The sequence below is a fragment of the Macaca nemestrina genome, chromosome 15 (genome assembly GCF_043159975.1).
Source record: "Macaca nemestrina isolate mMacNem1 chromosome 15, mMacNem.hap1, whole genome shotgun sequence".
Classification (NCBI taxonomy): domain Eukaryota; kingdom Metazoa; phylum Chordata; class Mammalia; order Primates; family Cercopithecidae; genus Macaca; species Macaca nemestrina.
Window position 1 is genome coordinate 89,442,389 of NC_092139.1, and position 22,651 is coordinate 89,465,039.

A 22,651-nucleotide genomic window follows, 5' to 3' on the forward strand; every position below is an offset into this window, starting at 1 on the left:
CCTCCTGCCCCACTGGGACCTTCTCCCTCCCTTGTTCACAGTGGTAGAGGCTTCCTACCCAAACTGCTACGGAGGCCCTGGATGACTGTGCGTTCTTAGTGCCCAGGCAAACTTAGACTCCCTGTCTCTGCCTCCAGCACATCAGGGATGTGGCATCTGCCTTCACCAGAGCTGCTGGGTGGCCCTGACAGGCCAGGGACAGAGCCTGCAAAGACAGAAAACTCTGCAGTCACGATGACACACAGAAAGGGCCCCTTGGTGCTTGATCACAGCCACCTCTCCTCCAAATCCCAGCCTCTGAATTACAGGAAGACTGAAGGGTTCCAGTGGCCACATGTCCTTCCCTAACCCCGTTTCACAAATGAGAAAACTAAGACCACCCCAGGAGGGCCAGATCCACAGCTCTGCTGGGTACAAAGCCACGGTCTACTTCACACCCAGCAGCTGTCCAAAGACTGACCTGCGTTATAAGTGTATATTATGAAGAACTTTGAACATACAAATAAGGAGACAGAAAAATAACAATGTCCCATGTTCTCACTGCCCAGCACTCAAAATAAGCAAATCACAGATGATGCCGACCCACCTACAGCAAAATAAATTCTCCCTTATACAATATTTAGAAAGAAATACCAAACGTCAGATCTGTTCACCTGTAAGTATTCCATTACTGTCCTGGAAGGATATGGACCTTAAAATAACTATAATATCATTACCACACCTAAATAGAAATTATCACTAATTCCCTAATATCGAGAAATAAGCATGGTCTCCTCAAATGCATCACAAACACCAGAAGTGCACTGACTTAGTTACATGTTGGTGCTGCTGTTTATATGAGGAGCAATATGGCATCAAATGGTAATGGGTGCATGTGCCGTCAGGCCAGTTGTCACTGGTATCTCCTCAACTGCTCTAGAATCTCCCAGCAAGGCAGGAGCTGCAGGAGCTGAGAGCTGTCTGGAGACCTTCTCCTGGTTGGAATACAGCCATGCCTCCTGGAGCAGGAGGATCTCCTCAAATGCATCACAAACACCAGAAATTCACTGACTTAGTTACGTGTTGGTACTGTTGTTTATATGAGGAGCAATATGGCACCAAATGGTAATGGGTGCATGTGCCGTCAGGCCGGTTGTCACTGGTGAATATCTCCTCAATTGCTCTAGAGCCTCCCAGCAATGCAGGAGCTGCAGGAGCTGAGAGCTGTCTGGAGACCTTCCCGTGGTTGGAATACAGCCATGACTCCTGGAGCAGGAACTTAGGACTTCCCTCAGCTTTTATTTTCCTGGAAAATGATTCCAGCATGAAGGGGATTAACTTGATTCAGATTGGACATTGCAAATGGCTTCCAAGGACATGGGGCTGCTGCCAGCCAAGTCACCCATGTCAGGTTGCCACTCTTGTAGTAATGTTGGGTGCACAGGATGGCCAATAGCTACATCCCTCAGACGGTAAGGAAGGTAGAGGGTTGAGGCTTCAGTTCACCTCCTTCTCATGAGCGCGGCAGAGTGTCTGTGAAAGTCAGGGGTCTACAGCTGGGCTCTGTTCACCCAGGAGTGAGCTGCATGCTCTAGGAAGGAGCCACTTTGCACACAGATGATCCAGGGCCCAGCCATCCTTCCAGGGTGAACAATTCATGTCTTCTCTCACGGTGTATTCTAGGATTCAAGCCATCTAATATCTTTGAAGCCACTGGCATTATATTCAATTGATGATGACAGGCGACAACCAATGATGAATATTTTCCCAGGGGAGGTCTCCCCAAGTGGCATCAGCCTTCCTCACATGGCTCCAGGGGATTAAATGGCTCCTGATTAGTCAGAGGATAAGAGGTTCTGTCTTATCATGTCCCTTTCTTATTTGTCTGATGTGTTTTTCCTCCCTCAGGCCTAGGATTCCCCACTGATCTCCCATCCCTTAGTGAGAGGTGCTAATGGAGACCACATTCTGCAGGCTCCCTCATGTGCCCCATTTGAAAAAGACAACAGCGTCCACCACCCCAGTTGTCCCACCCAACATGAGGCCAGATTCAGGGCTGCAGGGGATGCTCCCAGGGTTACCCTAACACATGTGGCTGGCATTTCATATTGGGACCAGCCAGGCCTCACTGACCAGGCCTAGCCAACTAGAACTACTCCAGAAGGTGGGGCTGGAACCCACCAAGGTTCCCAGAACACTGCACTCTAGGGCAACCAGCCTCTCCGTGGGAGGAGAGGGGCACCCTCGGCACCACCCCATGGTGTTACTAAAAGTTGAACCATGGGTTGGGGTTCAACTTTGCAGAGAAGAGCCCACCTATCCCATCTGTGGAAATTCACTCCCTAGCGAAACTAATGCCCTCCAATAATTTCAATCCTGGGCCTGACTGATGGTTGGCACAAAAACCAAATCCACGATCCCAATGTCCTCCAGAAGCCTGGATTTCCAGGGATCCTGCTGCAGGTCACAGGATGTCACCGGTCCTCTTCTCTCTGTGGGTTGAGTGTGGGGGCCATGTGGACTCCCTCATGAGCAGATGCCACCAGGGTCAGTGGCCCCAGCTTCCTCCTTCACAGCTGCACTGGGGGCTGGGGGTAGGGGCGTCCCAGGGAGGGTTTTTGTATGAGTCTGTGTCACAGTGTTGGGTATTCGGCGGAGGGACCCGGCTGACCGTCCTAGGTGAGTCTCTTCTCCCTTCTCCTTCCCCACTCTTGGGACAATTTCTGCTGTTTTTGTTTGTTTCTGCGTCTTGTCTCAATTTGTAGTCAGGCTTTCTCCCTGGATCCCAGGCCTGAGCAAGGACCTCTGTCCTCCCTGTCAGACACTTGCCTGCCTCAGCAGGTCACTACGACCCCTTCACCTCTGACCCAGGGGGAGGGGACTGTATAGAATGACCTCCTAAGCCCCATTTGTCTGTCTCCTCTCTTTCTGTCTGTCTGTGTGTCTGTCTGTCTCTACATCTGCCAGAGGAAGGCTGGGTCTCTAAGCGTCCTTCTGTTCTGGCCTCCTCAGTCTGGGTTCTTGTCAGAGCAGCGTTGCTCTTGGGTTACTTTGGTTCCAACTCCTGGGGAATCAGGAACAAGGGGTCCGAGGGGGGACCTCATGGGAGACCTTAGACAGACCCAGTGCCCTCGGGGCTGCTGCTCAGGAATCACAGGGCTGGGACCCAGCACCAGAATCCAGACCCAGAGTGAGGTAGGAGGTGGACGGGCTCCCCTGGATGTCTGGGGGCTGCCAGGGACTGAGCCCTGAGCCAGCCTGAGACTCAGGAAACCCAGTCAGGAGGGAGAAGGGAGAAGCAGACTCTGGACACCAGAAAGCCAGGGAAAGGGTCTCCAAAGGAGAGGATGTGAGGAAGGGGCAGGCTCCTGGGTCTCTTCAGGACATATCCCCTGTGCCCAGGAGGATCAGAAGGGGCAGAGTACACAGTGGGAAAGCCCCGCTGCTATGACCAGGTAGCCGGGATGTGGGGTGGATGCCAGAAAAGACCCCGTGGAATAAGAGAAACCCCAGGACAGCAGACAGACTCTCTGACCCCCCAGGCCCTTGCCCTACACACAGGCTCCAGAACTCATGTTTGGCTGCAACAGCCTGAGGGACCAAAACGCCCCAGCATCCCACAGAGCAGGGGAGCCAGGCCAGAAAAGTGACCTCAGAGGTCGCTGTGCAGGAGACACACAGCTCTCTTCATCTGCTCAGGGGACAGATGCCACCCAGAAGGCCCTGTCAGGATGGCAGGAGAGGGCAGGGTCAGGGCGCTGACGGTCAGATGTCCGTGTGGGAGGCCAACACCCCGAGACATCTCAGGACAGGTGATCAGAAGGTGTCTAAGGTGAAACAGCTCCCAGTGCAGATCAGGACATGGTGGAAAACACCCTGAGCCCTCTGCACGGCACAGACCCTCGGACGCACAGCCCCGGAACAAGCGCACCCCAACATCTCATCATATACTGAGGTCAGGGGCTCCCCGGCTGGACACCGGGACTCTGACCCCCTGCTCCTCATTCACCCCGCAGGTCAGCCCAAGGCTGCCCCCTCGGTCACTCTCTTCCCGCCCTCCTCTGAGGAGCTTCAAGCCAACAAGGCCACACTAGTGTGTCTGATCAGTGACTTCTACCCGGGAGCCGTGGAAGTGGCCTGGAAGGCAGATGGCAGCGCTGTCAACGCGGGAGTGGAGACCACCAAACCCTCCAAACAGAGCAACAACAAGTACGCGGCCAGCAGCTACCTGAGCCTGACGTCCGACCAGTGGAAGTCCCACAAGAGCTACAGCTGCCAGGTCACGCACGAAGGGAGCACCGTGGAGAAGACAGTGGCCCCTGCAGAATGTTCATAGGTTCCCAACCCTCACCCCACCCACGGGGGCCTGCAGCTGCAGGATCCCAGGGGAGGGGTCTCTCCTCCCACCCCAAGGCATCCAGCCCTTCTCCCTGCACTCAATAAACCCTCAATAAATATTCTCATTGACAATCAGAAATCTTGTTTTATCTCGCTTTTTCTTTTCTCACGTATAATTCCTAGCCTTCCCTGGGTTCTCCATTTAGAGTGGAGGGAATTCTGCACCCAGTGGGAAAGTCACCCAACGGAAGAGGCTCACAGCCTCCCCGAGTCATCTTCTCAGAGGGTCCTTCCTCTCCCAGTCACCCTTCCCCCAACTGTCCGCCATACCCATGACCCTGGCATCAGCTCAGACCAGTCCAACACCCTCCTCAATTTTACTTTTCAATGAAGACCTGATCACATAGAACCCAGTTTCCAATGTGCCATCTGTCTGGTCATGTGCCTTTGCTAAAGGGTCACTGCTCAGAGACAACGGGCAGTTTGAAGTGAGATCCCACGCCCCCATCATCCCACACCCTACACAACCTGCCAGGGAATCAGGTGAGCTCCTTGTGCCAGTGGGAACCATGATCCAGAGCAGAAAGTTGTCCCTGCAGAGTGCGTCCTGAAATGCAGTTCTTGCCCACCTGGGAAGGATGTGGAACCTAGTGAGGACAGAGTGGTGGCCCCGAGCGGGGTATCAGGGAGAAACGAGGAGTGTTCCAGGACCCCTGCTTTGGACTAGAGACGGAAAACCCTTGAGTCCAGGCCAAGATCAGAGCAGGAACAGGGTTGAACTTCCCTGTCCCATCCATGATATCCAGTTAGGAGACCATTTACTAGGTGAGGGGTCCATGGTTGTGCCATCACCAGGGAGACATGAAAAGGCTGGAAAATGGAACCCTTTAGTGTAGTTCTCACTTTCACAATGCACATTAGCTATGAAAGATGCTAACAAGTCCTGCAGTTGTAAACAGTTTTTTGTTGTTGTTGTTGTTTTTTTTTTTTTTTTTTTTTTTTTTTTTGAGACGAAGTGTTGCTGTGTGGCCCAGGCTGGAGTTCAGGGGTGTGATCCCGGCTCACTGCAAGTTCCGCCTCCCAGGTTCACGCCATTCTCTTGCCTCAGCCTCCCGAGTAGCTGGAACTACAGGTGCCCACCACCATGCCCAGCTAATTTTTCTATTTTTAGTAGAGACGGGGTTTCACTATGTTAGCCAGGATGGTCTCAATCTCCTGACCTTGTGATTTGCCCTCCTCAGCCTCCCTAAGTGCTGGGATTACAGGTGTGAGCCACTGCGACCTGCCAACAGTTCATTTTATATAACCTTGTAAGTCAAGAATTTTCTATTCACTGTCTCAACCAACTTAGCCCTAGGGTGCTCTTCAAGACACTGATATTCGTGTCACTAGTGCTGGGACACGGGCCGAGGCTGAGGCACACAGATGATTCGTTGTGATCAAATGGGTCAGGCTCAGGGTTAACACTTGCCAGGTCAGAAAGAGAGCAAAGGGCTGTGATCTCAACCATGAAGAGTCTCAAATTCTAAAGTCAGGGGACACAGTAGAGTTAGATTACGGTTATGGCTGGAGCCACGATGGCCAGCCTGTGGGAGGGTAGGACTCAGGTGGACTGGACTGAATGAGAAAGGTACCATCTCAAGCATAGAATGGGCATCACTGGCTATCTGATGGAGGCTGTGTCAAAATCATATTCACCCAAGAATCAGGGCCAGGTCACACAAGGTCAGGGCAGGGTAAGTGTGAATTAAGGGCTACAGGCAGGTCAGGCTTTCATAAGACTCAGCTATCCTAGACCCCACCCCACCAGGGTCCCTCCCTCACTCATGTGACTCAGCCCCTCCATGTGCACCTACAGCCTGATGTCAGAGACACAATCGTCCCAGGGTCCCCGACAGTGGATGAGATGGCCTTGGGAGATGTACTTCCCAGCACTCCTCATCAGTCTTGGGCGCTGTCAGGCCCCTTCTCGGTGCCTCCAGCACATCAGCGATGTGGCGGGTGCCTTCACCAGAGTTGCTGGGTGGTTACGCCAGGCCCGAGACAGAGCCTGCAAGGGCAGGGAACTCTAGGGCCATAGTGGGGCAGAGAAGGGGCTCCTCTTGGAGCCTAATCATAGCCACCCCTGCCCAAAATCACAACCTACAAGTTAGAAAGAAACTTAAGGGTCCTGATTCCCACTACCCTGTCTGGCCCCATTTCATGGATGTGAAAGCTGAGACTCCAACAGCAAAGAGGACCGCATTGCTCTCCACCTTCTCAAAGGCCCTGCTGGGTAGGAAGCCAGACTCCCCTCTGGATGTCCCCTGGTACTGTCCTAAAACTAATCTCTCTCATTACTGCCTTGTAAGACATTATAGGAAACTGACAGTAAGAAAATTTAAAAACAGGAGGATAATACAGCTCAAGTTGACCCACCCACAATCAAGTAACCTCTTTTACACAGTTGTTTGCAGCAAATTGTAGACATCATGCCCATTAGTCTAAACATTCCATTTGTGTCTCTAAACATATGGACCCCAAAAAAACTACATTCTCACAAACCTAAATAGAAATTGTCAATAATTCTTTCATATCAAAAAAAGGATGCTTCCCATCAAATACTTCACAAATGTCCTATGTTTCTTTCACTAGACCTGGGTTTGTGTTGTTATTTTGTGGTTTTGCATTTCATTTCTATGAGGATTCCATACAGTTGGAAATTGTGACTGGTGGCTGTGTTTTTAGACCTGTTCTGTCTGCAGGTATCTTCCTAGTTTATTTTTAATTTCCTTGCAAGGCAGGAGCTACAGGAGCTGAGGGCTGGTCCCAGGACCTTCCCACGGTCAGGATGCAGCCTGCTACCTCCCCAAGCTGGAACCAAGCGCTCCTCTCTGCTTCTGTGTTTTCTGAAAACGGATTCTTGGACAGAAAGTTTTAACAAGGCTCAGTGTGACTTTTCAGCAAGACCGCTTGGCTAGTGGGCTCCCATATGGGGTCATCTATTTGTGACATGAGCTGGGCTTTGCACTTAGTATCCAGTGCCATTAGATGGTATACAGATGCAAAGTGACCACACTTCAGTTCAACCACCTTTTCCTTCTACTGAGCATCTGTAAAGGGTGTGCCCTCATATGTTCTGTGCTCCTCTGGGAGTACGATTCTTATTTCAGTAAGAAATAGCATAGACATGTTGAGTCTTTCCTTTCATTTATAGCATCTTAATAATGATGACCGTGTTGCCTGCCATCTTGTGAAGATGAACAATTATTTCATGGTGAGCTCAAAGTTATGTTACTGTATATGACTTACTTGAGTCCACCATAGTTCTGTTTTATCGATGATGACAATGACCCACCATGGCCCACTGGGTGCCTCTTCTGGTGGCCCCAGGATCCTCCTGAAAGAACCCAGTAGATCTTGACAGCTTTCTGCTCTCTGTTCACAATCTGTCCTGGGCACATCTTTCTCCTGCCTTTGTGTCTGGAATTGCCCATTAACCTCAAGTGGACTGGTCCCCGTAAGTGGGAGGTGGGATTTAGTGACCACACTTGGGGTGCTACTCACACAGCCCTTTTGAGTCAGAAACTCCAGACATACTCAAAAATGAGACGAGACCCTGAAAGGGTAACAGGGGCTTGCTTCCAACTTTTCCCTGGAGGTTGAGGCTGGCATTTCATACTAGAACCTAGTGAGCCCATCCCAAACTAAGACAACACCAGGAGGATAGAAGTGAGACCCCCTGGTGATGTGGTTGTGGTCACACTGGAGCTTCCCATGACTGCTGGCTGTGAGGCAAGCTGCCCCTCCTCTAAGGCACTCACTGGGGACACTTGAGGACGCCTCCAGCTCTTACCCTGCAGTCACACCAAGAGATCAGGGTTACAACCCTGTAAGTATAGACAATCCCTGTCCCCTTCCGTGTCACTTCACTCCTTCATGAAGCAAATGCCCTCCAAAGAGCTCATTCCCATTCCTGGGTCACAGTCACATGGAAAATCTGATCCAGATACCAACTTCCTCAGGCCTCTCCATTTCCAGACGTCCCATTATTGCATACATGGGGTTGACCATCCCATCTCAGCTCCAGAAGGGGAGGCAGGTGTGTGGACTCTGCTGAGCAAATGCCCACCAGGGGCAGTGGTCTGGCTTCCTGCATCATAGCTTCAGGTGGGGGATGGGGAGGGGGAGTTGGGGGCCCCAGGGAAGAGTTTTTGTATGAACCCGTGTCACGGCATTTGGTATTCTGTGGAGGGACCCAGCTGACCATTGTAGATGAGTGTCTTCTTCCCTTTCCTTCCCTGCTCTCGCCAAGTTGGTGGCAATTTTATTCTGATTTCGATCTTTGTCTGTGACTTGCCACAGCCTGTGGTCAGGGTTTCCTTTAGAACCTCAGTCCTGGGAGGCTAATCTCTCCCCTCCCTATTCAGAACTCCTGTATGCCTCAGCTGGTCACTGAGACACCTTCATCTCCTCTGACCCCAGAGGCAGGGAGTTCCAAGACAAGACCACACTGGTATGTCTCATGAGTGACTTCTACCTGAGAGCCATGACAGTGGCCTGGAAGCTAGATGACATCTCCATCACCTAGTGTGTAGAGACCACCACGCCCTCCAAACAGAGCAACAAGGCTACCTGAGCCTGGTGCCAGACAGTGGAAGTCCCACAACCTCTACAGCTGCCAGGTCACGCAGGAAGGGAACACCATGGAAAAGACAGTGGCCCCTGCAGCATGTTCTTAGGTATCCGACCCTCACCTACCCACGGGGTCCTACACCTGCAGGATCAGGTCACGTGTCTCCCCTCCTACCCCAAGTCATCCAGCCCTTCTCCCTGCACCCCCAAATCCCTCAATAAATATCCTCATTGGCAACAAGGAATCCTGCTCCCTCTTTTCATTTCTTATCTACTATTTAATTTGCAACCTCCTTGAATTCTCAGTGGGGATGAGGAAAATCCTGGTGCCCAGTTTATTGGGTGAGAAGTCCATGGTGGTGCCATCACCAGGAACTTGTGGAAAGGAACTGGGAATGGAAACTCACAGGTGAATTTCACAGATTTTCACAACACAGGTTGGCTAAGCAAAGACACTGACAAGCCCTGCAACAGGGAAACAGAAAGTCCAGAATCCTGCTCAATGTCCCAGCCAACTCAGTGAGCCCTAGCATGCTCTGCAGGATACTGGTGTTCATGTCACTAGCTCTGGAACCTGGGGTGAGGCTGGGGCACACAGGTGACCAGTTGTGATCAAATGGGCTTAGAGGTTCAAAGTTAACCAGCACGTGGCTGAGATCTCAACCATGAAGTTCCCAATTCTAAAGTCAGGCTCTAGGGTGGAGTGAGTGTGTGCTTGGTGTGTGGCTGAGCCTGTGATGCTCAGCTTGTGTGAGGGGAGGACTCCGGTGGACTGAGACAAATGAGCAAAGACACTGTCCCAGGCACAGAATGGGCATCCCATGGTTGTCGGGGACAGTCTGTGTCAGAGCCTCATTCTGGACGAGAGCCAAGGCTGGGTCACACAAGGTCAGCACAGGGTGGGCGTGACCTTGGGGCTATAGGCAAAGTCAGGCTTCCACGGGACCTCAACTGCCCCAAACACCCTCATCCCACCAGGCCCCACTCCCTCCGTCACTCACGTTGTTCCGTCGTCCCCTCACGCCCTGCACCATGGTGCACGTGCAGCCTCACTCAGACACCCCCTCATCCCAGGGTCCCTGACAGCGGGCAATTTGGTCCCTTGAAGGCCTTGACTGCCTCGGTGAATCCATAGTGACCGGACCGGGACCCCCACTGTTTCTGGTTCATCAGGGACATGGCAGCAGCTGCTGGGTGGCCAGCCAGGGCAGGGACAGAGCTGCAAGGCCTGGGGACTTTTTCCACAATGATGCAGAAAGAGAGGGGCCCCTTTGGAGCTCAATCTCAGCCACCCCTGCCCCAAATCACAGCCCTGAGCTGAACTGAATTTCAGGCACCCAGAGTTCCTCCGCCTCTGTGTGACCCATTTCACAGCTATGAAAATTCAACCCCATGGGAGACACGGCCCCAAGCTTCACCCTCTCTATAAGATGTTGTATGTTTTGATGATGAAGATCTCTGAACACAAAAATAGGGATACAGAAGAATAGTAATGACTCCAAGGTTCCCATCACCCGGTCCCCAGCATCACCCATTTTCAGATAATGCGGACCCTCCCACAGCCGAATAACTAAACTACTCCCTCAGGCAAGGGCATGAAGCAAATGCTAGTCATCACACACTTAACTGGAGAGAATATCAAGGATTTCTTGACATCAAAAATAGTTAATGAAGGGCTCATCAAATGTCTTGTGAATATCATTGTCTCTTTTTAGTTGACTCTGTGGTGCTGCTGCATATTCATAGTTTTATTTTCGTTTCTATGTGGATTAAATACTTGATGTTATCACTGGTGAATGTGTTTTTAGGCCCATCCCATCTGCAGGTATCTCCCAAATGCCTCTGGCTTTCCCTGGCAAGGCAGGAGCTGCAGGAGCTGCAGGAGCAGTGAGCTGGTCCCACAGTCGGGATGCAGCCGCCGCCTCCCTGAGAGGAATCCAGGGCTTCCCTCAACCTCTCTTTTCCTAAAAAATGGTTCTAGCATCAAAAGACTCAAGGGGGTTCAGGCTGGACATTGGTATAATCCCTTCCCAGGACATGTGGCTACTTCCGGAAAAGCCACCCATGTTGTGTTGTCATTCCTTTAGTGATATCAGCTGCATTTGATGATCAATAACTTCGTGCCTCAGATGAGAAGAAAGGCAGAGGGCCGAGGCTTCAGTTCACCTCCTCCTCATGAGGGCTTCCTGAAGGGAGGGCCCAGCAGCTGCACTGTGCACTCGGGAGTGTGCTTCATGCTTTGGGAGAAAGAAAAAATGTACATTCTTCCCTTTTGTTCAACACTTTGATAACTGATGATCTGATGCCTAGACATCCTTCAGGGCAAACCGCTGGTGTGCATGTGAGGACATCTGACATGCGGGTTCCACTGCGGTTATATTGAATTGGCAATGACAATGTGGCTACAAAACATGAACACTTACCCACTGGGCACCTCCTCAGGTGGCATCTGATTTTCTCCCATTACCCCAGGAGCTTCCGTGGCTCCTGATTTCTCAAAGGATGAGAGGTTCTGTCTCATCATGTCCCTTTCCTGCCCCAGGCCTGGGATACCACACTGACCTCACGTCCCTTCGCGGAAGGTGATATTTGGAGACCACACTCGGGAGCTCCTTTATGTCCCCCTTATTTCAATAACGCAATGGCGGCCACTGCCCCACCTCACCTACCAATATCAGAACAGGTTGAGGGGTGCAGGAGATCCTTCCATTTCACCCTGGACCTGGAGGATGGGGCTGGCATTTCCAGTGGGGACCAGCCAGGCCTCACTGGTCAGGCCCATCCCAACTAGGATAAGCCCAGGGAAGGTGGGGCTGAGACTCCTGGAGTCACAGCTACATTCATGGGAAGGTTCCCAGGACGCCGCACTCTAGGGTAACCTGCTTCTCCCTGGAGGGAGAGGGTACTCTCTGCATCATCCAGGGTGTCACCAAGTAGTCAGTGTTGAGTCAGCTCCACCAGGGAGACCATTTTTCCCTGACCACAGAAGTTCATTCCTAGTGACATAATGCCCTCCAATAAACTCATCCCCATGGCTACATGATGGTTGGTGGGAAAACCAAATCCATTGTCCTCCAGGAACCAGGATTTCTAGGGATCCTGCTGCTGGTCACAGGATGTCACCTGTCAGCCTCTCTCTGTGGGGATGAGTATGGCAGCCGTGTAAACTCCCTCATGAGCAGATGCCACCAGGAGCAGTGGCCCCAGCTTCCTCCATCACAGCTGCAGCGGGGGTTGGGGGTAGGGGCGCCCAGGGAGGGTTTTTGTGTTAAGTCTGTGTCACAGCATTGGGTGTTCGGCGAGGGGACCAAGCTGACCATCCTAGGTGAGTCTCTTCCCCCTCCTTCCCTGCTCTCCCCAAAATATTGAGAAATTTTCTGCTGCTTTTGTTCTTTTCTGTATCTTTTGTTGACTTGTGGTAAAGCTTTCTCTCTGGAGCCTAGGTCCTGGTCAAGGATCTCGCCCCTCCCTGTTCAGACCTTTGCCTCAGTGGGCCACCAAGACTCCTTCACCTCTGGCCTCAGAGATAGGGCACTAGACTGGATGAGCTACTGAAACTCATTCGTCTGTCTGCCAGGGCCAGGCTGCTTCCCTAAAACTTGCTCAGTTCTGTCCTCCCCCCGCCTGGGCTTCTGACTGTCTACCGAGCTTTGTGCAAGGGAAACTGAGGCCCCATCTCATGGGGGAGAGGGAACAAGGGGCTTGAAGAAGTGACCACCTGGGAGACTTTAGAAGGACCTGAAACCCTCAAAGCCAAGACTGGGAAATGGAAAATCAGTGTCTCAGGGCCCAGTCCCCTGGACTGTGGGACTCCAGATCCAGGCTGGCAACAAGGTAGGAGGTGCTGGGGCCTCTCCAGATTTCTGTGGGCTCCCAAGGAGAGAGCCCTGAGCTGGCCTGGGACCCATGAAGCCCTGTCAGGAGGGAGGGAAAGGCTCTGGACATGAAGGAGCCAGGCGAAGGGTCACGAAAGGCCATGGCATTCTGGGAGGTGGCTGTTGGGTCTCTATGGGAGGCAACCCTAGAAGCAGGAACCCCTGAGTTCACTGACAGGCAGATCCCAAGGCACAAAAACTGTAGACTGACCCTAAACACAGAGAGACTCTAACACAGACTCCACAGAAAAAGAGCCCAGGACAGACAGACAGTGGGACTTGGGTAAGCGAAGGCCCTGACTCCACTGCAGAGGCTCCAGGAGATGTGGGTACAAACAGAGCCCTTAGGTGAGAGACCCACTCTCCCCTAATCACGAGCAGCTGTGTCAGGTGAGAAAAATTTCCACACGGAATCTGACAGGAGGCTCACAGAGCCCAGAGAACACAGCCAGAGCCGGACCACGTCAGGATGACAGGGTGAGGCAGGGCCAGGAAACTGAAGGTCCGCTGTCTGTACAAAAGCCCAAGTCCTAAGAAGGTTTCCAAGCAGGCGATGGGCAAGGGTCAAGCTCAGGGGTTTTCTGACTGACCGAGTTCTTTTAGGAACATCATGTCACACCCTTCTGAGACAGTGTGGACCACATCTGAGAGGTCCTGCACTGGCACTGGGGGGCCTGAACACTCACACACTGATGTCAGGGGCTCCCCAGGTGGACACCAAGACTCTAACCCCCTGCCCCTCATCCATTCCGCAGGTCAGCACAAGGCCACCCCCTTGGTCACTCTGTTCCCACCCTCCTCTGAGGAGCTCCAAGCCAACAAGGCCACACTGGTGTGTCTCATAAATGCCTTCTACCCAGGAGCCATGACAGTGGCCTGGAAGGCAGATGGCACCCCAGTCACCAAGGGCATGGAAACAACCACACCCTCCAAACAGAGCAACAAGTATGCGGCCAGCAGTTACCTAAGCCTGATGCCTGAGCAGTGAAAGTCCCACAGAAGCTACCGCTGCCAGGTCACACACGAAGGGAGCACCGTGGAGAAGACAGTGGCCCATGCAGAATGTTCTTAGGCCCCCGACCCTCACCCCACCCACAGGGGCCTGGAGTTGCAGGATCCCAGGGCAGAGGTGTTCCCTCCCACCCCAAGTCATCCACTCCTTCTGCCAACACCCAATAAACCCTCAATAAATGTCCTCCTTGTCAATCAGAAAACATGCTGTCTGCTCATTTACCCACGTTCCATCCTAAATTTGATTATCTCCAACCAAAGGTGAACGGAGTCCTTTGAACTTGTGACAATGCTCCCTGGGAGCATCCTGATGTTTCTCTGAGTCATACTTTTTCCATCACCCCATCCCCATAGAATGTTCCAGAATAAGGAAATAGTCTTCAGAAGGACCCAGGCATCTTCATTCTTACCCATGTCTCCACTGTGCTTCCTGCTGCCCTGTGAGCACATCCAACTCTGGCTGCCCAGGGACACACCCTCCTTACATCCCTACGGCCCTGGGAGAACATCTCAGCTCCCTTCTTTGTTGCCCTTGGCCCTCACTGTCCAGATGCCATCCCTCTCTCAAGGTGTTTGTCCATCCCCCTCCAAGGCCATGTGGTCACCCCACCTGTATTCTTCATCAAAGCCTAGACCATCTCCCCTTCTCCATGGGCACACTCTGTTCCCGTCATCCCAGGGACCCTACCCTCCACCCCCACAAAACCCCCTTGTAACAATCACTGATGGGACGCTTACCCCCTCGACCCTAATCACTCACCCCACATCCCCCTCTGGGTGCCTCTCATCCCAGGTGTCACTGGATGTCCCAGCTGTATTCAACATTTGCAGGGGACAAGGGTCAGCTCTGCTCCTCACTGACGCCACTATGAAAGTCTAATGTCCTGCTGGGCACAAGTGGTCAAATGACTGATGAGTTCGAAGTCAAGAGTCAGGTTCTGGGGTTATGCCAGGAGCTTGGGTGAAACTGATTTGTCTTCTGAAGAACTCAACATGGGATCTGAGCTATAATACGCACACACGTGCACTCGCACACCATGCACACAAACATACATGTTCATGTTGGGCATCTTTCTGGAAGGATCAGGAAGGGCCCAGGTAGAAGGGGCTGCAGTCAGGCCCAGGTCAGGACACGAGCAAAGCAAATCTGGGACCTGCAGTCTCCAGGCTTTGGGACTAGGGGGTCACCCCTGGATATGGGAGGGTGGGGCAGGGTTTTCTGTCCAGGCCAAGGGTAAGAGAGAAGATGTGGAAGGGATTCTGATCAGGGATCAGCAGGCCACATCTCAGCAGTCAGGGGAGGTGTTTGCTGTGGGGAATACTGTTGGAGACGGCAGGGTGCCAGGTGTGTGTCCCAGGTGTGAGCTCTTCAGGTGATGGGCCCAGACCAGGATGCAGGTCCAGGCTGTGTGTGTCCAGGCCCTGCACTGCACATGTCCATCCACTATGGGTGCCCCCCGTGCTGGTGACACTCCTGAGCACAAGCTGTGTAGGTAACCCATGCATGTAGGGTATGTGTGTGAGCTGAGGGAGCTGAAGGGGACGCAGAGACCCCACACACCTAGAGCGCCTGGAGGAAACCACACTGCCAGTGAGGCCTATGGCCTCCCTTGAGGAGCTCTCCTCTGGGCCACTGCAGCTCTAATCCAGCACACACCCCATAGGTAGGAAGCTGTCCCCATAGGCTCAGGAGGGGGACCTGGGCAGTGACCTGTGAGCTGCTCCTTCAGGACAGCTGTGCCAAGGATGCTGGAGCTCAGGCCTTACAGTGGGGTCTGTGTCCCTGTGGTCAACGTCATTCTCCGCACAACCCCAGTCCCCATTCCAAGCCTATCCCACCATGACCTCCAGTGCTGAGGATGTGGGGGGCATCAAGGACCCTCCCCACCATTCCCAATCTCTCAAAGGGGTCCCAGATGCACCATGTCAGTGGTATCACCGAACCGCTCACCTCCTCCTCCTCCCTGGCATTCCTGACACCAGCTGATCCAAGCCACACAACTCCCCCTCAGAAATGCAATTACCTGGGAGACAATTCCACACAGACCTGTCAACTCTTCCCATGACTTGGGTGGATGAACTCCCACGCCCCCAAGGAAGTGATATTCGGGTCAGTAGAAGGTGACCCCTTCACCCCACCTGTGGCTCACCCACCCATGAGAAAAAGGGGCTGGACCCTGCATCTTGTGAGCAGCTGCAGGGTTGCAGGGGGGTTGAGTCGGGTGTATTAGGAGGGTTTGTGTGCAGGGTTATATCACAGTGTGATGTGTTCGGAAGTGGCACCAAGTTGACCGTCCTCGGTGAGTCCCCTTTTCTATTCTTTTGGGTCTAGGGTGAGATCTGGGGAGACTTTTCTCACCTTTCTGTTCTCTCTAGGGCAGGGGTCTCAATCTCTCTGGGGTCTGCCACCATTGCCTTTTCTCCTGGCTCTAAACTCCTCCGGCCTGTCCCTTCTTAGGCACTTGGTGGGGCATGATGGGAAGATCCCAGTGACCTTTTCCTGCTCCCTGCTGAGGCCTGAACCTGCCGCTCTCACTTACAGGGCATTCTCCCCTCGGCTCTGGGATGTTCTGCTCCCTCACACGGAGGCTCCCGGCCCCAAAGACCAGCAGAGCAGGGGCCCTGGCTAGGGCACCAGGGCCGTGGGACAGGGGAAGGATGCTGGAAACAGTTCAGCTTCCTAGGGTTCTGGGTCCCAACTATGGGGCTGCTTTAAAAACCAAGAAGGGAGACCTTTGACTGGGGACTTGGGGAAATGAAGGGGGGACAAGGATGGAGAAAAAATGTCCTGTGAGGTGGCCCCAGGGTGCTGGGTCCCTCCTCCCCCAGGACAGACAGGCTGCCATGGACAGGGTGGTTCTCAGGATAATCAGGCCAAGGTTAGAGCCTTCCCATCCTACCAAAAAGGAGAGACCCCAAAGCAGGTGCTGAGGGAGGCACTCCTCGTGGGCACAGGTGACAGGGACCAGTCAGGACTGACAGATGTCTTAGCACAGCCAGATTTCCCAATATGATAAGGAGACCCCATATAGCAGACACAGCGCTAGGCTCAGAACAGAAAATATACTTCCCATGAAAGCCCTCCAACTCCTGGACTCCCAGGGAGCCGGCTCCTGGGACTGACACCCCGTCCCCACCGAGGGGCCCCTGTGGGAAAGTGGGGCAGAGACTGCAATGATGGTGCCAGGGGGACAAATGGGAAAGAAACTCACTCATCAAAAGGGAGGAGAACCTAAAGACAGGACACAGATGCCCTCATGAGTAGACCCAGAGGAGGGACCTGGCAGGGGATGTTCAGACAGAGACGTCCCCCAAGGAAAGATGAGGGCCCATGGCTGAACCCAACCAGCGTCAGGGAGCACAGGTGAAGTGAGAGCTGGGTGATAAGGAGGGGAGAATCTGAAGAGGAGGCTGGACAAAAGAGGCCTGATTCTCCTCAGTCCTCAGATGCTGAGGAATTTCCCACCAGGAGGTGAGGGTCCCCACCACTGCCAAGTTGACCTCAGTACAGCAAGACCCGGCCTAAGGTCCCTATCCTGGGCCTTAGTCCTTCATCCACCTGAAAACTGACGTCAGGGGCTCCCCAGGTGGACACTAGGACTCTGACACCCCTCCCCTTCATCCACCCCGCAGGTCAGCCCAAGGCTTCCCCCTTGGTCACTCTGTTCCTGCCCTCCTCTGAGGAGCTCCAAGCCAACAAGGCCACACTAGTGTGTCTGATCAGTGACTTCTACCCGGGAGTCGTGAAAGTGGCCTGGAAGGCAGATGGCAACTCTGTCAACACGGGAGTGGAGACCACCACGCCCTCCAAACAGAGCAACAACAAGTATGCGGCCAGCAGCTACCTGAGCCTGACGTCCGACTAGTGGAAGTCCCACAAGAGCTACAGCTGCCAGGTCACGCACGAAGGCAGCACCGTGGAGAAGACAGTGGCCCCTGCAGAATGTTCATAGGTTCCTACCCCTCACCCCACACAGGGGCCTGGAGCTGCAGGATCCCAGGAGAGGGGTCTCTGCATCCCAAGCCATCCAGCCCTTCTCCCTGCACTCAATAAACCTTCAATAAATATCTTTAGTCATCCAAAAACCTTGGGTTTTGTGTTTTGTTTCTGTTTATACATTTTCTACCCGAAATTGGTCCAACCTGCAAGATGAACAAAATTATTTTAGACTTGTGAGAATGGAGTCTGGATTGTTTCTGAGAGGTAGTTCCACCATCACCTAGAAAGGCCCAGAGAATATTCCAGAACACAGCCTTGAGAAGCAGGTCCCAGGATTGCCCCTCTTTCCTATACGTGTTGTGCTTGTGTGGACATGTCCACCTCCAGCAGCCTGGGGCGAGCTCTCCTTGGTTCCCCATGGCCTCCAGAAGAACGAGTTCCCTCCACAGATCATCAGGTCTCACTCCCTGGACAGTCTCCCTCTCTCAAGGAGTCCTTCCTTGAGAAGTCCTTCCTTCTCAGCAGCCTTTCCAATCCACGAGTCCTTGGTCTCCCCTACTCCTTAGGGGCCCACCCTGTTCCTGACTCCCAGGACCCTGCCCTCTACCCCCACATCTATCTCTGAAGCAGGCACAGCCTGGACCCTGATCGTCTGGACCCAAGTCACACACCCCACAGGCCAGCTGGGTACCCTTGGTCCCACATGTGTCACCAGTGTCCCTGTTATACTCAAGTGCCCAGGGAAATAAGGGTCAACTCCACGCTCACCCCTAAGTAGTCAGTCCAAAACTGACCACACCTCAAATACCTAATGTCCAGTTACCCATGGATGGTCAGTGGGGCTGGGGAGGTCAAGGTCAATCAAGAGATTCCGGAGTGGTGCCATAGACGTGCCTGTAAACCAATTGGTCTTTTTAAGAGCTGTATGTGGGATCTAAGAACCAGGCTGATTATTGTCCTGGAAGGTAGCACAGGATGAGGGGCCCGGGCAATGAAACAAACACACATACACACATACTCACAAACATAAACACACATGAGCATCTCTAGGCACACAGGTATTCACAAACAAACTTGCCTGCGTGCAAATACACACACGCACACACACCCTCCTGTGCTATTTAGAATCATTGCCACATGGGCATCCCACTGGGGCTGTGCTGGGCATCCAGAGGACTCGGTTCTCCAATGGGGACCAGCTCCACATTCCGTGTGGTATAAACAGGCTTCTGACTTCTTCCATGGTGACAGTCTCCAAAGGAGCTGAGCTGGGACACATGGCTTCCTCCAGGACGAAGAGTAGCAGGGGACGCAGATGTGATGTGCAGACATGCCTCCTCCCTCTCCCCTCTCCCTCTCCCTCTGGGGGTGGAGGGATCCCTAACTTCCAGTCAAGTGTGCATGCATGCATGGAGGGGCCATCCACCTCACCCTCCTATCGGCCAGATCTGCTTCACGACAGGGCCGCTGGACCTGGGCGCCCAAGCAGCTACAGCGGGGAACGGGTCAGGTGTGTCAGGAGGGGTTTGTGTGTGGGGCTGTGTCACTGTGTGTTATGTTCGGAAGAGGCACCAGATGACCGTCATCATCAAGCGGTAAGTTTCTCCGCTTCTCTCCTCTCTGAGATCCCAAGTGAAATGTGGGGAGATTTTTCCCTTTCCTGTCTGTCTAAGGCTAAGGTCTCAGCCTGCCTGGGTGTCTGGAATCTTTGCCCCTCCTCGCCTGGGCTCCTGGGTCAGTGTTGTCACCCATCCTCTCCTGGGGTTCTGGCCTCTCCTGTGGTTCTGCCCTCTGTAGGTCCCAGTTATGGGGCTGCATTAAACAGTGACAAGAGGCCTCTGACTGAGGATGTAGAGAGATGGGGAAGGAAATGGGAGGAGGAAAAGACAGAGGAAGAATATCCCGTGAGAAGGTGGCCCCACAGTGCTGGGTCGCACTCCCTCCCCCAAGACAGGCAGGACACCATGGACAGGGTGGTGGGTCTCAGAAAACAGGCCCTAAACATGGACCCTTACCAATTCCTCCACTGGAGGAAGACCCCAAAGCAGATGGCCAGGACAAGGACTCCTGGTAGGGACAGTGACTGGGACAGATGCCTGCTTGTCAGGGAAACCCACTGGAGAGTCAGATCCCCCATGTAACTTCTCACAACATGAAAACTCTTTCGAACATACGCAGTTCCACATTCAACTCAGGGAGTCAAAAAAAAAAAAAAAAAAAGTCCTCAATTGGAAGTCTTTGATCTACTGGAATCCATCCCTCAGGAATGACACCCTCTCTCACCAGGCAGACCAGAGGGGTCTCTGCAGGGAGGTGGGGTGGGGGCTGCAATGATGGCGCCAGGGGGATGTGTGGGGAAGAAACCCACTCCCGTGAGAGAGAAGAGCCAGAACCCAGGACAAACAGCTGCCCTGTATGAAGAGACAAGAACAAGGGGAACTGGTAGGAGGCACTGAGACAGATACCCCCAAGACAGACAGATACCCAGGGTGAGATGTGGTCCTGGACTCCATCCCATCCATTGTGGAGCGAGCACAGGTAGGGTCTGTAGATGATGGAACATATGAAAAACAGACAGATCCAAGAGGGGGTCTGTGACTCCCCAAGAGTGGGGGGCACTGAAGAGCCTCCCATCTGAGAAGGAGTGTCTCCACTCACCGCTGGCCTGACCTCAGTCCAGCAAGTGTTCGGCCTGAGGTCCCTGCCCTGGGCCTTAGTCCCATGCCCACTTCAAGACTGAGGTCAGGGGTTCCCCAGGTAGACACCGGGACTCTGACCCCCCCTCCCCCTCATCCACCCCGCAGGTCACCCCAAGGCTTCCCCCTTGGTCACTCTGTTTCCGCCCTCCTCTGAGGAGCTCCAAGCCAACAAGGCCACACTAGTGTGTCTGATCAGTGACTTCTACCCGGGAGCCGTGGAAGTGGCCTGGAAGGCAGATGGCAGCCCCGTCAACATGGGAGTGGAGACCACCACACCCTCCAAACAGAGCAACAACAAGTACGCGGCCAGCAGCTACCTGAGCCTGACGTCCGACCAGTGGAGGTCCCACAACAGCTACAGCTGCCAGGTCACGCACGAAGGGAGCACCGTGGAGAAGACAGTGGCCCGTGTAGAATGCTCTTAGGCCCCTGACCCTTACCCCAGACACAGGGGCCTGGAGCTGCAGGATCCCAGGGGAGGGGTCTCTTTCTCCATCCCAAGTCATCCATCCCTTCTCAATAAATATCCTCATTGTCAACCAGAAATCCTGCTCCTTCTCTTTTTTATCTCACATATAATTTGAGGCTTCCCCTGCGTTCTCAGTGTTGGGTGGGGGGAATCCTGGCACCCAGTGGGAAAGTAGCCCTGAGGGAGAGTCTCATAGCCTCCCAGGGTGTCTCCTGATGAAATAGGCCAGGATAGGAGAAATCTGATCACTGAACACCAGTCCCTCTGCCCTTTCACTCCTCCCCCTTCTCCTCAAAGCACAGCCCCCCTCTCCCTGCCTCCTTCCTGGAAAGAGTTGTCTCTGGCTGGACCTCCAGTTACACACTCTTATCTCTGCCCTAACAGAGATCCTTCACCCACCATCTCTTTTCCCAGCCTGAAAACCCTGCTCCAGGCCTGGAGCCTCTTTGCCCCTGGCCCTTGCCCCTGGCCCTCCTCCCTCTGTGCCCAGCTCAGCTCCCACCCACCCTCGCCCCCTCCCTTTCATCCCTGAGAGCCAGACTGTCCAGGACACTCCAGCACCACTGACTTCTCAAGCTCTTAAATGAGGGATCCACCTCAATTCCGAACCTGACAGCAGGTTCAGACACCTAAGAGGAATTGGAGGAAGCCAGGAAGGAAACTCACACAAAAGGCCTACAGGAGGCTCTGGACGCTTGCAAGAGACAAGCTCTGAACTCCCTAGGAACTAGTGCAAGGAAGGTAATACGCACTTCATCATTTCTGTAAGTTTAAACAAACCCTTTGCTGAAGGGAAGGTGGTGCTCTCAAGGCTGAGGCCAGGGATCTCTTCACAACTAAAAGTGGGAAGATGTTCTCTCCAAGGCCTCAGTAGTAACGGGATTTGAACCTTGAGGCATGCACAGGTAACTGTCTGGCAGCCCTAAGACATGGTGATTCTCTCAAGTGCATGAACAGAAAAGTCACTGGCCATCTTTGGGAACATCATTTTTGGGAACACTTCTCCATGGGATCCCGGGCCTTCACTGGAAAACCAGGTCCGTCTTCAGGACTTTCTCTGCGAGGTTCCCTGAGTCTGGGGCTCCAGCTGCTCTCTGAGAGGAAGGTGTCGGTGGATAGAAGACGACCCAGCTCCACCCAGCCCTCCCTGCATGGTCCCTCCTCTGTAGAGTGGGGGCGCCTGCAGGGGTCAGGCCTGGGTCACGATGGGTGAGGCCTGGGAGGGGGGCCCTCGTGGCATCCTGGGGAGTCTCTCCCACGGCTCCTGTTTGACTTTCCTCTGGTTGTTATCACAAATGACCCCTAAATTAGTGCTTAAAACATCACACATTGATTCTCTCCTAGGTCTGGAGGTCAGAAGTCCAAAATGAGTCCTCGATAGCTAAAATCAGGGTCCCAGCAGGGCAGGCTCCTTCTAGGGACTCTGGGGAGAATTCGTTTCCAGGACTTTTCCAGGTTCTAGAGAACAAACTCAGCTCCTGGCTCCTTCCTCCAACTTCAGAGTCAGAGCTCAGCCTCTTCAAATCTGTCTCCTGCTCTTCTCTCCCTCCCTACCTTCCCCTCTCTCTCTCTTCCTTCCTCTCTCTCTCTCCCTCCATCCCCACGTCTCTCACTCTGACCCTCCTGCCTCCCTCTTTCTTTTATAAAGACCCCAGCTTGGACCCACCTGGATACTCCAGGATCATTTCCCACCTCAGACTCCTTAACGCCATCACATCTGCAAAGT

General features: G+C 53.4%; 1 pseudogene and 2 gene segments (V, D, J or C); all 3 read left to right on the forward strand.

Moving 5' to 3' along the window:
* Window positions 1–2,435: 2,435 nt before the first annotated feature.
* On the forward strand, window positions 2,436–4,456 carry LOC139358682 (immunoglobulin lambda constant 6-like). The segment is given in 2 exon segments: window positions 2,436–2,658; window positions 3,996–4,456. Coding segments are annotated over 2 exon segments (528 nt in total).
* An 11,436-nt stretch (window positions 4,457–15,892) lies between these two features.
* LOC105498528 (immunoglobulin lambda constant 6-like) lies at window positions 15,893–17,967 on the forward strand (annotated as a pseudogene).
* A 1,195-nt stretch (window positions 17,968–19,162) lies between these two features.
* LOC105498507 (immunoglobulin lambda constant 6-like) lies at window positions 19,163–20,995 on the forward strand. The segment is given in 2 exon segments: window positions 19,163–19,262; window positions 20,562–20,995. Coding segments are annotated over 2 exon segments (420 nt in total).
* Window positions 20,996–22,651: the final 1,656 nt, after the last annotated feature.